Here is a 16,800-nt window from a genome sequence, read left to right on the forward strand (position 1 = left end):
AGGACTCGGAAGCATGTCTTTGGTTAATATCAGATGACGTCGACTGAAGTGATGTATTTTTTTTTTTGTAGCGGCTGGGTAGAAAAATAAGACAAGCTATTCTTATCAAAAAACCGCTTTGTCATGTTTCACTCTTACCCCACGTGCGTGTGTGTGACAACAAGTATTAGTCAGCAGTTCTCCCACAGTCAGTCACGTGTCCTCTAGATTAACCGGATGCAGTTGTTTTGAAATTACCAGCTCGCTGCTCTCGCTCAGACACGCGCACGCACACCGTTGTGTCTCGTCTCGAGCTTGTGGGTCAGGGTGCTTTCTGACCACCTTTGTTTTTTTGTGAAAATGGCTGTTAATAAAACATACATTAGTATCGGCTATGCGTCGTTTGGTGTGCTCATGGGGTTTTCGGCGTTCCTGGTGTGGAACATCGCGTTCAATCAGCCGTGGACTGCTGCCATGGGAGGACTGTCAGGTAAACACCGTGTTTGTTTGCAACAGTGCTTTTTACCCCTTCTTTTTAGCGTGTGTCATGGTAAAGCACAAGTGTCCTGTGCATGTTTTTATACTAGTTTACTGCTAAAATACCAGTGAGCTGAAGGTGCCCTAGTTACTAAACCTACCGATCGTACAATATGAGCCTGTGGACACAGACCACAGTGCAAACGTGTTTTTGAAGGGCAGAGATGTCAATCTATCAACACTGTCACACAATAAGTCAAAGTATTTTATATATATATTAGTTGGATATTATGACAGTTTTTCATAGGTTATAATAAATAATGCTAGTATAATAAATGTAATGATACAAAATATTAAAAGGACAGGATCATCCCACATAAACTGCCTGTATTTAATGATGATTTCCACAATTTTTCAAAGCATGTTCTAGTGTTTGAGTAGTGTAATGGTACCATTCATTTAAAGACTGCAAGTTCATTTTTATATTGTGCTTTAATGAATAGAAACCACTGATTGCTCAGAAGGCACATAATTGAATAGAATTGAAGGCAAGTGTTTGGCATGAGTGTAGTTGTTTGATAATAATATGATCCTCTGAGTCTGGAGTCATTTCTAAGTGTGGCTCTGATTTGACATTTTGAGTTTTAAAAAAATGGAATGTTGGCTTCATGCATATTCATGTTGCAGTGAGTTGTGTTCAGGGTTGTTTCCATGTATGTGACCTTTGAGCTGCTGTTGAGGTTGTTAAGTCCATATCTATAACCTCTGCACTCATCTGTTCCCAGGATGTACTGTTATCAATTTTAGTGACGTAATACATGTTCCCAAAGATAAAACGGACTCGTCTGGGCTCTTTGATTTAAGAAGTGTAGCATTGTCCTCATTCTCTCACACAAATAAGATTGGTGTCATGCATATAAGTCAACCCCATTCCCCAAACCGAAACATTACTGCTATATGAGAAACATTTTCATTTTCCAAATGGGAACGAGCTGCAACCTGTTCCTTGCCTGCTTTAATGATAGACCAACAAAATAACATTTTCCCCAACAAAAATCATTCACGTCCATCATTTCAGTTTTATGAAAAACGCGTTAACTCTCCAGCTTTCAACAATGGCCACCCAACGCAGACGCTGCTGCTGCTGTCAGACTGCTCCAGTGACACTCAGTGAGGGTTGTTAATGGTTGGTGGGTTCACTGTTACATGTGGCGGAGATTCACAAAAACAAAAAGGGGAACACAAAGAAAGAAGTGTGATTCAATTAACTCAGCATTTTGGCAACATGCTGAGTCATGATGTGCCTGAAGATGCACACTCACTCCTGATACCACCATCAGTTCATGACCTTACAATCTCGGGTCGACGTCTGTTACATGTGAGCAGTTAACATCTGCTAGTGAAAGTCAGTCACCGAAAATTAACATTCATATTATTGTTTTTATGACATACGTGTCTATGTATTATTTGCATGGCTGCCTGTAAAAAAAAATCTAGGAAGTGTTTCGTCTGCTCAAGAAATGTGTAGTTCTTCAGTCAAAGCAGCTCTCTGTCTAACCTGTAGTCTTCTGAAAGCTCACCTGTCGGTTGTGTTTGTCCCTCAGGTGTGCTGGCACTTTGGACCCTGATCACTCACGTCATGTACCTGCAGGACTACTGGAGGACCTGGCTGAAGGGCCTCAAGTTCTTCTTCTTCATCGGGGTCTTCATCTCTCTGTTAGCAGTCGTGGCCTTCCTCAGTTTCCTGTCTATTGCCATCAGCAACAAGCAGTGTAAGCTCTTCTACATCACCTTCCTGTCTCACATAGTTTGGTGTTCACGCTGTTCTTCTCTCAAAGTGTTTATGCTCTGCAGTGTGGTATAATCAGACCAAATGCTGTTTGTCATCACACTGAACACACACAAGTAACAGCCCCAACAGACAATACGTAAGAGAAAGATCAGACACAATAATGTAAATAATCACAATAAACAAAGAAATGAAAAGATGCAGCACAAGTTGAGATAGCTGAAAGAAGCTGGAGAACCTGACGAATCAGATGATTGGTTTGACTCCTGGTCGAGTTTGGTGTCTCCACTCCGCCTCCACCTGACTCTTTTAGGTTTACGTACAGATTTCCTACAATTCCCAGAATGCCCTTTGGGAAATTGTCGGAGCAAGTTTCTCCGGTTGAGAAAATGTCAGAAAAGGTCGTCCCTCTTACACAAAATGCAACGTACATTGCATTTGTTTTCTGCTATTGCTATCTCTGTTTCATTTTGTCATTTTAGTCAGTTTTTCACAATTTTGGCCAAATTAACAAACTGCTTAAAACAGACGTGAGTCAAAAAGATTTGACCCCCATCTTCTGAGACCTGTTAAATGTATACGTAGTCATGGTGATTGATATAATGTGTCTTATCCTACATGTGATCACTTGCTCTCAGAGGCTACTCACTTAGCGGTAAGTAGGAGTAAGTCCGTTGATAAGTCCGTCTTTTTGTCACTTTCAGGGAAGTACTTTTATACTAGTAAGTTGGATTTGTAAGGCTTTCGTAGGTGTAATTCTTTAAAGTTTATGTTCGTATGGGCCAAGGCCTTTTTACCCGACCTCACTGATGCTCTTGTGGCTGAATGTGAGCAAACCTCGTAGCCGTGTTCCAACATCTTGTGGCAAGCCTTCGCAGAAGAGTTGATGGTTGCTTTAGCAGCAGATTAATGACCATGGTCTCTCCCTCCCACACAGCCCTGGCTGACCCTCGGAGTCTCTACCTGTCCTGTGTGTGGAGCTTCATGAGCCTGAAGTGGTCCTTCCTGCTCGCCTTGTCCGCTCACCGCTACCGCAAAGAGTTTGCCGACATCAGCATCCTCAGTGACTTCTAAGGGCACTCAAACATCCCGCAGTGACCACACAGACTTTGGAGTACACTCGCTGCGCTGGCTTCCCAGCCTGAGAGTCCAAATGAAGGACATTTTAAGTGGAATCAGAAGAAAGGTGGGACTACTTTTTGTTGTGGATGAGAACCCTGATCCTGGTTACTCCCTTGCCTTCTTGGCCCAAACCTCCTCATCCTTTTTTTTTTATCGTGTTTGCAGGGTTTGTTGCTGACTTGGCCACTTTACAGACAGATCCAGCCCTATTTCATAAGATGTTTGATAGATTTTCATTTCCTCAGCACCCTGCTTAGTCATGTATCTGCACAATTTCTTCATGACACAATAAATCCAAAAAATGGTAATGTTTTTCATGACTCAGTGAAGGGAATTACTGTGCTTCCACACAATCTTCAGTGGTAAATATGTGTTGCAGTTCCATGCTGTAGCCACTAGAGGGAGCCATCCTTCCAACAGTTAAACACCATGTACAGTACAGGACGTGTGCTTGACATCCCAATCTTATTATTTAAAAAAAAAAGTTCTTGTTCAATGAATGATGAAATGTTGCACATACAGCGGTCAAATTGATGAAATCTGCATATCACAGTGCATCGCTCCTAATGGTGAATACATGATGTATATCCAAGATCCTCTTTAACAGAGTGTCGAGGTCTTGCAGAGGGCAGGTCACCTGAAATCCTGCAGCATCAACGCGAATGCTTTCATGTAACAAGCACCACATGTCCTGGTTTGATGTGTTTGGGACCCATGAAGGGGCATTTTTAATGTAAAGAAGGATTTTTGTCTAATTTTTTTATCAGTGTGAACATGGGCCTCAATCATGGCTTTGATTTGTGACGGTAGCGACACCACTAATGTGCATGCATGTTGCATTGTATTGTCCTCATCTGAACTGCTAATGACACTTCTATTGTTGCTTCATGAGATTATTTTGCTGTATTTCCTTATATCTCTGTACATGTTGGAAATTAAGAATGAATGAACGCAGTGTTCTTGGATGTATCTGAGAGTCATGTTAATAAAACGTTTTTTTGTCATCCATCCCCTGTGCTTTGTTGTGAATAACAACTGTTCCCCTTTTTTTTTTAAGAAGTAATATTTTTTTTGGTACAGTTTCTGTTAATCTAAAGCATTTAGCTTTTTAAGGAGTTTTAGCAGCAAAAATATATATATATATTTTTATTTTCTTCATAAGCCTTGTGGACTTTCATGTAGCATGAGAAAGTGTCACAGGGGCAGAATGAAGGTGCTACACATCCTTCTTCCTACCGACCCTGGGTCAGGAGGGTCAGTGTCGGGCATTAGAGTGGGATTTGCACCATGAGAGGAATAAACCACTTTCCCCCACCCACCCAAGCCACATTTATGAAGAACAAAACTCCCCACAGCATTGTAATCGCAACTGTGAATGCAGTTCAATAAGCTGCGCTTTGAAGTCAGGCAATTATTCCATCCATCCACATTTTTATTTTGCCCCTCAAAGGGAAGGTTTTTGGGGGGGGGGGGAGTTTTTCGTGTATGATTTTGTTAAGGCCCGATAAGAGGACTTTGAAGTTGATGTGAAAAATATGCGACTGAAATATTCCAGCCCTATCAGTGTTTGGTGCATTATAACTCATTTAGTTATTCATTTACATGAAAATATCTGGTGAAGAAATGTGTCTCTTGAATCCTGCAGCTGCTCCCGAGTGTAACGGAAAGTGAATCATGCGCATTGTTTCTTTATTTACCAGAAGTATCAGTAACTTTGATCCTTGAGAAGCCACTATCATTATTTCACCCTCTTTGTTGCTTTCCTGCATCCTTCCTCTTGTGTTTTAAGGACATTTTTGGTGGTACTTATATCTTAATTGCATTACACTGGTTTGTTTGTTAGCCCCCAGAGTCTCATTGCATCAAGGTAATTGCGATGTTGTGGTTAAATCACCATGGCAACATTTTTTATCTGGCCGTTATAAACTTCGACATTAAGAAACTGAAAAACAATCCGGCTCACTTTCCACTGAGCAAGCTGGGGGCTTTGGAACCAAATGCGTCCTATTAAATTTATACACCAGCCTGTAAAACGTGTGTGTGTGTGTGAGTTTGTGTGGTATGTAAAGAGAAGGAGGGGTCTCGTTTTATTCAATTATGGGACTCCTTTCTACCCAAATCAAGGAAGGAAGTTGTCTCAAGTGTTGACTGGCAGTCTGGTAGAGTGCGGTGAGACTGGAAACTAAAGTTTAAGCCTTCAAATAACACAACCATCCTAAACATCCTGTATAATTAGATAGTAAAGAGCAACAGCAGCTGAATCAAAATCTATAACAAACAACCTAAAGGGGAAAATATTCCTTTGCATTGCACACATGCACACCTCCACAGCAGATGTCAGAAAACAACACAAACGCACTGCTTCCACCCGTCTGCGACTCGTGAGTACTCGCTGACACATCAAAATGAGTAGTTACATGCGTACAAATTCAAATACTATACTTAAGTAAAATGTTCATACATTTACTTTATATGTCTACACCATTACATCTCACATTTTGTACATTTTTCTTAACTACATTTATTTGACAGATTTACGTACTTTTCAGATTTGTGTGTTTTGTACATCATGGTCCGTTTTTTAAGATATGATGCATTGTTTAGATCAAACTCCCCAACAGTGTATGAAGTGGTTAAATCAGCTCCGGCTTGACCAACTGCAACAATACTGTTTACATATTAATGTCTAAACTATCCAGACGTCATGATATTACAGCACTGACATGGGCCATTCTGCATAATTAGCACTACTAATGGGGTATTTTCACATGTAATTTATTAATGGCAGTGATGGAAGAAATATTGCAATCTTTTACTTAAGTAGCATGGCAATATCACATTATTAATAATCAATAATGCGCATCATTTTACACCAGTGGAAGAACAAGTCTATTAGCAACAAAACGTATTACAAGTACTTGTTAAGTGGCAGAATAAATTATATACTGATGCATTAACAATGTTTATTTTGGCATTGTGGAGCTAATTTTAACTACTTGTTAAATTATTGATCAATTAACTATTGATTGATTAATCTACAACAATGCGTCATACGTTATGGGCTGTCTGTAAAATGTTTATCTTCAAAGTAACCAGTAACTTTATTTGTTTCATAAACAGTTTAATATTTCCCTCTGAGATGACGGGAGCAGAGGGACAAAGTAAATCAAGTAGAGCACAAGTGTCTCAAAATTGTACTTGATTACTTTTCACCAGTAATACAGGGTGAACATTACACTACAGTCATTTAGCAGACGCTTTTATCCAAAGCGACTTACAATTCAGATTCTATCACATTTCTACACCGTAGGCACAGCTACGGGAGCAATTTTGGGGTTAAGTGTCTTGCTCAAGGATACATCGACATGCGACTAGCAGAGCCGGAGCTGGGGATTGAACCGCCAATCCTCTGATTGAAAGACGGCCCTGCACGGCCCCTACTGTTACACTCAGCCACAGTTGCCCCAGGGATTCACAGCTTTGACTAATGTCTGTGATGCGTGCTGGACAACAGCTCCACTCTGAATTATGATCATCGGTATTAATGACACAAAAAATGCAGCATTTGATCTAAAAAAAGATGCGTCAGAAGGAAAAAGGCTAAATGAAACGCAAACATCTTGAATTAGTCGAGAACCAGATGGCCTCTTTGACATTAAGAAGCCGCTTTGGCATTTTAAGAAGGCAGTCCTAGAATGATTTCCGAGGAACTTCCGCAAAGCGAGGTACAAAGCCCACAGATATTTAAGCAATATCCATAGCAATTTACTGTTTTATTTACAAACTGAAACATATGTTTCTCGACCTTTGCAGCTCCCCTCACCTCCCGTCTTTCCCTATTACCACACCAATCTACTGCTGCAGGATTTCTCCCACACTATCTCTGCTTTTTCCTTTTATTTGTCTTGGTATTATCTTCTTCATCCTCACTCATCAGTCATTAAAACTCTCCCTGCAGACCTGCCTGTTAACAGCACACCCCTACTGTTACACTCGGCTATTGTTTCTTTCCTTCTCTGACTCTTGTGTTTGCTGTGTGCGATGCTGTCCGTGCCGCTGGGACCACTGCGAGCTCGCATCTGAAACATTTTAGAGAGACACATATTTGCTGTTTTAGAGCACAAAGGGATATGCCATGGCAGAGGCTGTTTGAAGTGGCTTCACATGGGGGAACCAGAACCAGAACGAGGGATTTGAGAAACCATAAAGAAATCGGTGAATTCATCTAATCTAATGGAAGTGGGGATTGATTCAATGTGAAGGCGCACCCCTTTGAAGCTGGCCCTGTTGATGTTTCTAATGCAATGGCTCTGTTGTAGAAACGAAGCATTCCTCTCTACCTTGCACACAGTGCTTCACTGTGAGTTTGACAGGAGTGGATGCGTGATAGTGCCTAATCCAGGAGATCCCAGGTTGGCACTGCTTCCAGGAACCAGTATTTGAAGTGTGAGATTGGAGACAGCAGCGCTTGACTCCCCTCAGGCTCCTTATCTAAAGACATGATGTTTAGATTGATTTGTGGGGTGATTTCTCTGGTTTTCGAACAAGGAGCCGTGTTTGTAGAGAGGCCAAAAGGTGTTTCAGTGCCCTCACAATTTGAAGATATTCAGACTGAGACGAGAGCACATTGTATCTAATGTACGTATCAAAACAAGAGAGGATCGGAAACGCATTCACCTGACGGTGGTTTTCCTTTCCTACCCGTGGCCTTGTATTGCATTGGTGTTAATATACATACTTTATATTGTCCTCATCACAATGTATTCTGTTGTCAGCGTTCAAGTTTTGTATGAAGCTGTCTTGTGGCTTATTAAGCTAATTTCAGAAGTTGAACCAGCATGGTCAGCTCTGATCGGCTGACATAGCGACTCTTATAAGTGTTTACAAAGAAAAATAACCTAAAACATTGAATTTGAATAGCTGACTCAGCAGAGGAAATGACTTTCATGTGATGATTTGCTATTTATAGGGCTCGATCACGTCAGCGTCTCTCTGCCCGGCCGATCAGAGTCAGCATTATCAACTGGAATAAGCAGTGTGTTTTCCTTCTGTTGGTCATGAAACGATTTTAATAGAAACAAAAGACGTTGATTCTTTTTCATCCACAGAGAAGTTACTGTTACTGTTTTTTCCCTTTGTTGTAGCCCATGTGTCACATTATCACATGCACACGTAGATCATATGACCCTCTATTTGCACATATGGACATGATGTGATGCAACAGTCAGCCAACATTACCTGCTCACACACATGCACACACACACATCTAGCCTCAAATCTCAGAACAAGTTTCATCTTCCACTTGTTTGTTTAATGTAGGTTTCCGTGTGTAACACTGACAAACTTCATGAAGAAACTTTTAAACTAGATCCCCCTTTTCAAGGCTTTATGTGTTGTAACTAATAAGTTAATTCAAAGTTAATAAATAACTTACTAATGCCTTATATAAATGTTTTTGGGTTGCCGGGTTGTGACTGGAAAAGAGCTTTTACTAATAATTACCTACATTTAAAACTGCATTATTACCAAAGGGAAATGTTATGTTGTTTTTAATAATGGATAATACATTTGATAAATTAAGTTTCTACGACTTCAAAGCCCTTTATAAAGAGTGACTTATAAGAGAGTGGTACTGAAAACAGTCTCGGCGACACACAGTGGATGTCTGTTTTTAACCATCATGCACTTCTTCTTCCCTTCATGTCCCAGAATAAGCCACACAAGGCTTTCTCCAGCCTAACCTGCTGCTCAGCGTACACCAACCCAGCATGCTGTATTCCCAGCTCAGCTGTGAGCTCCACTGGGACTGTTTGTAATGTGCCATGAACGAACCCCACCACTTAAACACTGTAATCAGAGCCAGAGCAGGATATTGGCTAAATTACACATGAAAGCAGGGACATTTGAAGGAAGCTTGAGCACTAAATATTATGATAAATTACGGTCTAATACGAGAAGATAAGTCACAGCTAAACAAGAATAATACAGGCTTGCACGCAGCGCGGGAGGGAAGCGTTTTTAATGCATGATTTCACTTTTAAATTTGAAAAACACATATGTTAAAGGTATCTATAAACATTCTGGAGATTTCAATCATGTCACATGGTCTTCGTCAGCAAATGGAGGTTGCCAGTTGTTGGAATTGTCGATTTCATTAAAAACATTTTTTTTAGTAATATGTAACAATCAAATAAAAAAATGTGAAAAACAATAATATTTATTAAGAGTTCAACACAAAAAAAGAATAGAGCAGATTCGCTTCATCCGGACTGTGTGGGTGTGGTTTGAACAGGTTTGATTGACAGACCTGGTAACATGAGCAAATAACTGTCACATTTTGATTGGAATACTGTGAATGGTGCACAGATGTACATCACCGTTTTCCATATGAATCCAGAGGAGCACAGACTAAAACAGCGCAGACAGAAATCTCTTAAGTGAAATAACTTTGTCAGAAGGTTTCATTTCATTCATCGTGAGAGGCTAATTTAGAAAACTGGTTTTCAGGGCCTTTAAGGACGTATTGTCGATGTGGACTTATTAGTTATTTAAATAAGAGTGTCTAATAATTTATAATCTCTATCAAAATGTTTCTGTGCCTTTGTGGGCACATTCTTACCAACCGCGCTTTATATCATTTCGAAATCTCAGACTTAATGGAATAGTTTGACATTCTGGGAAAGTTATGGCTCTCTTGCTGAGAGTTAGATGAGAGGATTGACGCTACGCTCACATTTGTACGGTGAACACAACAACACAAAGTTCAAGCCAGCAGCAGATTCTCTTAGTTTAGCTTTGCGCAAAGACTGTTAAGGGGTAAACAGTTAGCCTGGCTCTGTTCTTAAGTAACAAAATCCACCAACACAATTTGTAATCTTTACACTTTTTGGGAGGATTAAACAAATAAAGATAAAAGTGTTGATTATTGACCCGTAGTGGTCCTGATAGGCTGATTTTGTACCTTAGGACAGAGCCAGGCTATAGCAGTTTCCCCCTGTTTACAGTCTTTATGCTAATCTAAGCTAACCGGGCTGACTCCAGCTTTATATTTAACTCACTTACATGAGAGTGGCATCAATCTTCTCATCTAACTCTTGATGTGAATATTCTTTGTCCATTGATGGTTAAACTTTGAGAGTTTACCATTTTTTCCTTCAAAAATCTACACCTTTACACAGTTTGCATTAGATTTGCTTATTATCCGCACCTCTCGTCCCCCCCCCCCCACTCCATCCAGTCCCATCACCACCATCCCCCACATACCATGCACCTTCACCCCTTCATCCCCCCCACCGCCCTGCTCCTCCAGAAACCCTCTAAGTGGATACCCCACAGGAAGGGCTTCTCCAGGGGGGAAATGGGTCCCAGATGTTTGCCTTTTGTGCCACTATAGGCTCCTCGGGAGGGATGGAGCCGTGGACGGGTGGGTATGGGGTGGAGGAGGGTGTAGTGTGCAGTGCGCAAACATCAATAACGGCAGCCAGGAGGGTGAAGAAACTCCCGGGGTGAAGGTGAGGAGGAATTTAATGATTAGTTCCTTTTGTCAAGCCAGCGTGGATTTCCAAACACATCATTTATGATTGGTCACACTGCCCCGCTCCTACCAGCTGAGCATGTCACCGCAGTGCTTCGTCCTTTTGCTGTATGACGGTAATTGAATTGACTGCATTACGGTCTTAAAGAAACTGTTTTCCCCTCTTTTTTTTCCTGGAGAACTTCAAAAGTTTCAACATGGCCGCTCCTCAGTGCAGTATTTCAGTCAGGACCAAACCACATGTTGTAGAGACAGAAACAGACAATACATTGGCCTTCTTTGATATCCGAGCCCCCTTGTGTGTGTAAGTGTGTGTGTGTAAACCTATATATATATATATATATATATATATATTGATATGTGTATGATCTATTTTCAGCTCTAGAAAGGGTTAATTATGACCCCCTTGGAAATAAAACGAAGAAAAGAGCAGGGCCCGAGTGTTTAGTGAAACATTATGTCAAGACTCTGACAAGGAAATGAAATGTGCAACATCAATCAGCCTATGAGGACAGAGATCAAACGAACCTCCACACTCCTGCATCTGGTTCTGTTTGGACAGCCTCACTTTTTTCCCCCTTCTCTCTCTCCTTTCTTCTCCTTTTCTTCTCCCCTTTTCTTATTCTTCTCCCATTCTCTCTCTCTCTTCTCTCCCCTTCTGTTCTTCTATGTGCCACGACATTCCTGTAGGCCTACTCGCTTTGTTAGCTCATTTTTTCCATGATGGTGGCACACAGCCACGATTTTGCTAAAGGTAAGCGGCAGCTCCCGAGATTAGCCTCCGCAACAATGACTTTCCTGTCCCTCCACTGTCTCCACCAGAGCTCCCAATAAGCCCAAATTCTAATACCAGTTAATCCTGGAGTTGACTTGCCTGTTATGTAAATACAACCTCATATAATTCACTGTCTCTGTCCATGGCCTTGCTTTGAAGGCCAGATGAGGGTTTTTTTCTTCCAAGTTGATTAAACCCAACTGGGATCGAGCTACTTTCCGTTCAACGTCCCTCTTTGAATGAAATGTAAACCAGTGCAATCACGAGGCTCATCAAGAATCTTCTGAACTGCTCTCTGCACACACGGTCCTTCAAATGCCGCGGCAATCACACCCAAATTGTCGGCTAGAAACTGTCAAGCAGCGTGTCAAGAATGAAATCAGGTTTTTTTGTTACAACCCAGAAAACTTTTGTTAGTAAATAATACAAGTTTCTGAATATCTTGTCTCTGCGTATTCACATAACGTCTCTGGACTGTGACTGAATTTGTGTCAGTTTTGGAAACATCAGAGATGCAGCAACTCTCATAAAAAAAGACATGTTCGGAGGTGTTGAAATATAAAAGCTACCATTAAGTATGCTGTCATCAAAAAGTACCAAATTTCAGCATCTTAGAGCAGCGGAAAACTCCCCACAACATTTCTCCCCAGCGATCTACACATGAGTCACTCAAGTCATGACGCATGTAAGGTATAAACGGTCACAATGTTGGGAAACTGTTGTGGATTCAAAGTAAGATTAGTGCACAATTTAGTCATTTGATCAAATTGCAGGTCGTTGTGCAGAGATTTAAAGGAAACATTAGCTTGAGCTATGTTCTGTCATTTTCTCAAGGAGACCTGTCTGCTGTGTCATGACTGCCAACGTGTAGAAATGTGTTTAAGTGGCTGCAGACCCAGATGGGTTCGCGGTGTGGAGGTTGAACATGTGTCGGCACTGCCTCGAGGCCATGGATGGCACAATTACGTGCTCTCTCACCTCTGCAGACTGAGGTCACTGGGCCACTGAGGTCAGGGGTTATTTAGGGTCCTGTCTGTGCTCCCTTCCCAACCCAACGTAGATGACTAGGAGCAGCTGATGTCACCAAACGCTGGTTAGGTGTTAGATTACGGATGTCTTACGAGGTGTGTAGGAGTTCAGAGTACATCAATGTGTACAGAGACAATGACAAATCTCAGGAAGCTCATCTTACACGATTATTTCCAAGATGCATGCTTGCACAACCTCAAATGTTCTCTCAGATCAACTTAAAACTGCTGCAACAGATTTATAAAAATCCTTTTTTGGTTTGGTTTGGTTTTAGACTTTACGGTCTGTCATGGCAAAAAAATGTATAGTTTTTGCAATTATAAACAAAGCGCATTTTTTAACCTATATAAATCCTCCTTTGGTCTTTTAATCTGCGGTATTTTCATTGAATTGGGCCACGTTGTGACCCGGGGTTTAACGGATTTGTTTTTATAGTGTCTGGTTATCAGCATGATAAAAAAACATGGCAGACAAATGTTAGTGTGAACTCACACTTGTTTCCATGTTAAAGGAAAAAATGAAAATGCACATGATTGATGGCTTTTATGTTGTAGGAAGAAAAGCTGTTGACAATGTGTGTTCATAAAAATACCATATAATAAGTATTCAATATCAAAGTTTACACAGATGACTGTCAGAAATAAAAGGTTTAGGTTTATTCCTGTAGTAATAGTGAGTTGATGAACGAGAATGCAGACACAGGAGTGCATGCTGACTGACGCTCCAGCCCCAAATCTGGAACCCATAAAGCCTCAGACATCCCTGCAACATTAGACACAGCACTTCTTATTGGCTCAGAGGTCCACTTACCCCCTTCCTCTATTGCCCGCCCAGCAAACGCACACTTCCTGCTTCTCTGCCTGACTCAGGCCGAACCACGCCCTCTGGAAGTCCGCTTAGCCAAAGAGAACTGCCCGCAGGCCCCGAGTTAGCATTTGGGTATAAAAGAGGCGGAGGTGGACCTGCCTGTCAGATGGTTTGTTGTTGTTCTGTCTGCCAGGTTGAGAGGGGAATGTAAAAGTTAGAAATTTAACAAGGTAACCAGGAAACAGGACAGCCAGAGCGACGTCCAAGCCGATGGAGTTTCTGAAGCCGTAACTTTCTTTGACGAGAGAGAAGACTTTTGTTACACAAGCTTGTCAAGTTCGGGTTTGTTGTTGCTTGAAAAAGAGCATCACAGCGTCTCGTCTTTGCAGTGGAGGCTGAAAGGTTGTCGGTGGACAGTACGATGAGAGAAGAGGTGTCCTGCACCAACTCCCCCGAAGGAGGTCTGGGGGCCAGCGAAGAGGAACTAGAAAGAGGGTCGAAGAAGACCTCCCAAGCAGGGAATCGGAAACGTTCCCCTTACCCCAAGAAGGACAGCCTGGGTCAGGCAGAGGAGAGCAGCACCGGCAGCCCCAACAGCCTGGTTGCATGTGGTCCAAAGAAGGTGAAGAAAAGCCCTTCGACAGTTGTGTCGTTGGCCCCCACGTCGCTGGGCCCCAGGCTGGACCAGCCCTTCGAGGACCTCCACTCTCAGCGCGTCATTGCCAATGTGCGGGAGCGTCAACGCACTCAGTCCCTGAACGACGCCTTCTCCTCTCTACGCAAAATCATCCCCACGCTACCTTCGGACAAGCTGAGCAAGATCCAGATCCTGAAGCTGGCCTCACGCTACATCGACTTCCTCTACCAGGTGCTGCAGAGCGACGAGATGGACGCCAAGCTGGCCAGCTGCAACTACCTGGCCCACGAAAGACTGAGCTACGCCTTCTCTGTCTGGAGGATGGAGGGTGCCTGGGCAATGTCCACCAGCCACTAGGCCAGCCATCGAACTTCTCTCCTAAACCCTCTCGTGTCCACATCTCCACCCCACCGCCTGTGTCTGTGTTTGCACCCATTTCACGACCTCTGAACCTCTGAATTCTTCCCCTTTTGGTCTGATCTTAACCTTTTCATCTCAAACCTTCGCCTACATTCCTGCTCCATCTCTGTGCTCCATGATGGTTCACTTCATCTCTACACCAGTATTAACATCCAGAGTTGAATCTTTGCAACTAAAAACCTGTTCTCCTGCATTGTTTCCACCTTCACTGCTCTCCCCTGTCTGTCCTAAAGTTTAGTCCAGTGCAACAAGACGCTCCACTGCAGCCCCTCAGGTATGGACAAAATATACAAAAACACACTCACAGACAGCATGAACACATACATAAATCATACACAAACACGCACGTGTACACTCACCATGTCATCAGCACACGTGATTTTGTTTTTTCTTTCCATGTTCGAAATAGTCATAGTAATACATTATTTGTTGACTTTCCGCTCAACAAATAAATACCTCCAATGCACTTCACAAACGAAATGCACAGACAGGAATAAAAATAGCATTCCGTGCTTAAAATATCAAATAAAAGCAAAAATAAAACAAAAACTGTTCTAAGCTTTTATTTTATAAGACATGCAGCACATCAAGAAAAGGCTGAATAACAGATGTATTCAGACTAAAGAACGTGAAGCAAAGTTGTTTTATAAAGCACATTTATTTATAAATGAATAATAAAATCTCAATATAATTATACAACAGCTGTTAAAATGCCTTAATTGCAACACATTAACACAAACGAACTAACTTATTAGTTTTGATATTTACAGCTATGAAGTCTGTTTATCTTTGTGTTCAGGTGTATGAATACAAAATTAACAGTTTATTCTTTTATGCAAATATACAAAAATTGTTCTCCAATTTATGAAATTACATTTGGATGAAGGGCATGTCAGTTATATTATTTTACAAATTATGTCTTTAATTCTGATGTTTTGATCTGTTTGGTTCAAACTTTTACTGAATTCGTTATCTTCAAACTGAAAAAACGATTTGATTCATTTTTTTTTTTAAGTTTTTGTAAAATGCAATATGCTGTTAATTATTGGCTAATATTTAGTTGTGTATTGTTACATAACACAAACTGTGTTAATAAATGTTACGTAGCTTCAATAAATAAGTCATCAAATGAAGTATTTGTTCTGTGTTGGTTTGTGCAAAATATTCTACCATTTTGGGTGCAACTGTTGCAAAACTCATGTCAGTGGCAAGAGACATTTCACGTTAAATAAAAGTCATTGAGAAATAATATAAAACAAAGGTAAAAAATTAGATATAATGTAGATACTAATTTAAAATCAGATAAAGTATCAACATGTTTGTAAAAAGAAATTAAAGAAATGTCTACAAATCCACTCAGCATATAAACAAACCTCTCTTGAAGTCAAGGCCACACTAAATTACATTCAAACAGCACAATCACAACACAATAACTTCGGTAAAACATCAACATTTCAAAGAAATCATTTTAAGCACTTTGGTTGTTTCACTTTATTGACTAAACTGAACTAACAGCACATTATCATCATGGTAATCTGAACGCTCCAGTGTTTGACAGACCTCTGATGTATTTAAGACAAATGTTTTCCTCCAGAATCTGTAGGATCGGCTTCACACAGGGTCTGGTTTTTTTCAACCATTTTAACAGACACCAGATTCCGGCACAGGTACAGCATGAAAGGAGGGAAAGAAAGGGAGAGTGGGGAGAAATAAGTGGAGGCACATCTCTCTCTCTCTCCCTCTCCCTCTCTCTCTCTCTCTCTCTCCCCTGCAGCCTTGCCCTCTCTCCTCAGGATCTTGTATCGTGCAATCAGGCCCCGCCGGGGCCCAGACAAGCAGGAACCTTTAGATTGGAAACAGTTGTGAGGTATTAGGAAGGTGTGTGTACCAGGGTTAGGGTCAGGCACACGGGCATGTGTGTGTCAGCGCATGTACATGTGTAATGGTGTGTGTTTGTGTGTGTGTGTTTATAGTGAGCTTTAATTACCTGTGCAGTGTGCGTGCATCGCTGTGTGTTTATGTGAACACATCTGCAGATTAGTAAACAGGAATACACTTGCAGATGTTGTTTAGTGGATTGTATCTCTCCCCTCTCTGGGTTTTAGTTTTAAAAGACTTACAGTTTAAATTTTGGAAATAAGGCAGCCAGGAAGTCCTTCAAAATAAAACGACAAAATACAAGATAAGACAAGGTGCAACATCTGTGTTGCTGTGCTGGAAGAAATACATAC

The 16,800-nt window shown here is 41.3% G+C and overlaps 2 protein-coding genes across 2 annotated transcripts in view; both read left to right on the forward strand.

Annotated features, from left to right (window-relative positions):
- The first annotated feature begins 81 nt into the window (after positions 1 to 81).
- On the forward strand, positions 82 to 4,375 carry slc48a1b (solute carrier family 48 member 1b). The gene is made up of 3 exons (XM_031855555.1): positions 82 to 469; positions 2,061 to 2,228; positions 3,183 to 4,375. Exons 1-3 carry the CDS (start codon positions 340 to 342, stop codon positions 3,317 to 3,319), a joined length of 435 nt encoding a protein of 144 aa, XP_031711415.1. The 5' UTR covers positions 82 to 339; the 3' UTR covers positions 3,320 to 4,375.
- Positions 4,376 to 13,713: 9,338 nt separating this feature from the next.
- LOC116385308 (twist-related protein 2-like) overlaps positions 13,714 to 16,800 on the forward strand; it is a 6,977-nt gene continuing 3,890 nt past the window's right edge. Inside the window, exon 1 of the mRNA XM_031850634.1 lies at positions 13,714 to 14,843. Coding sequence (XP_031706494.1) covers positions 13,934 to 14,506 — 573 coding nt within the window. The 5' untranslated portion in view covers positions 13,714 to 13,933 and the 3' untranslated portion in view covers positions 14,507 to 14,843. The remainder of the gene's footprint in view (positions 14,844 to 16,800) is intronic.

The sequence above is a fragment of the Anarrhichthys ocellatus genome, unplaced genomic scaffold, assembly GCF_004355925.1.
Source record: "Anarrhichthys ocellatus isolate YVR2014 unplaced genomic scaffold, GSC_Weel_1.0 scaffold1, whole genome shotgun sequence".
NCBI classification, from domain to species: Eukaryota; Metazoa; Chordata; class Actinopteri; order Perciformes; family Anarhichadidae; genus Anarrhichthys; species Anarrhichthys ocellatus.

What these genes read in the sequence shown, in the direction of transcription:
- slc48a1b (XM_031855555.1), top strand. Translation starts at nt 340, where the DNA reads ATGGCTGTTAATAAAACATACATTAGTATCGGCTATGCGTCGTTTGGT. An exon ending in TGCCATGGGAGGACTGTCAG is followed by an intron (nt 470 to 2,060) that starts GTAAACACCGTG and finishes TTTGTCCCTCAG; the next exon opens with GTGTGCTGGCACTTTGGACC. An exon ending in TGCCATCAGCAACAAGCAGT is followed by an intron (nt 2,229 to 3,182) that starts GTAAGCTCTTCT and finishes CCTCCCACACAG; the next exon opens with CCCTGGCTGACCCTCGGAGT.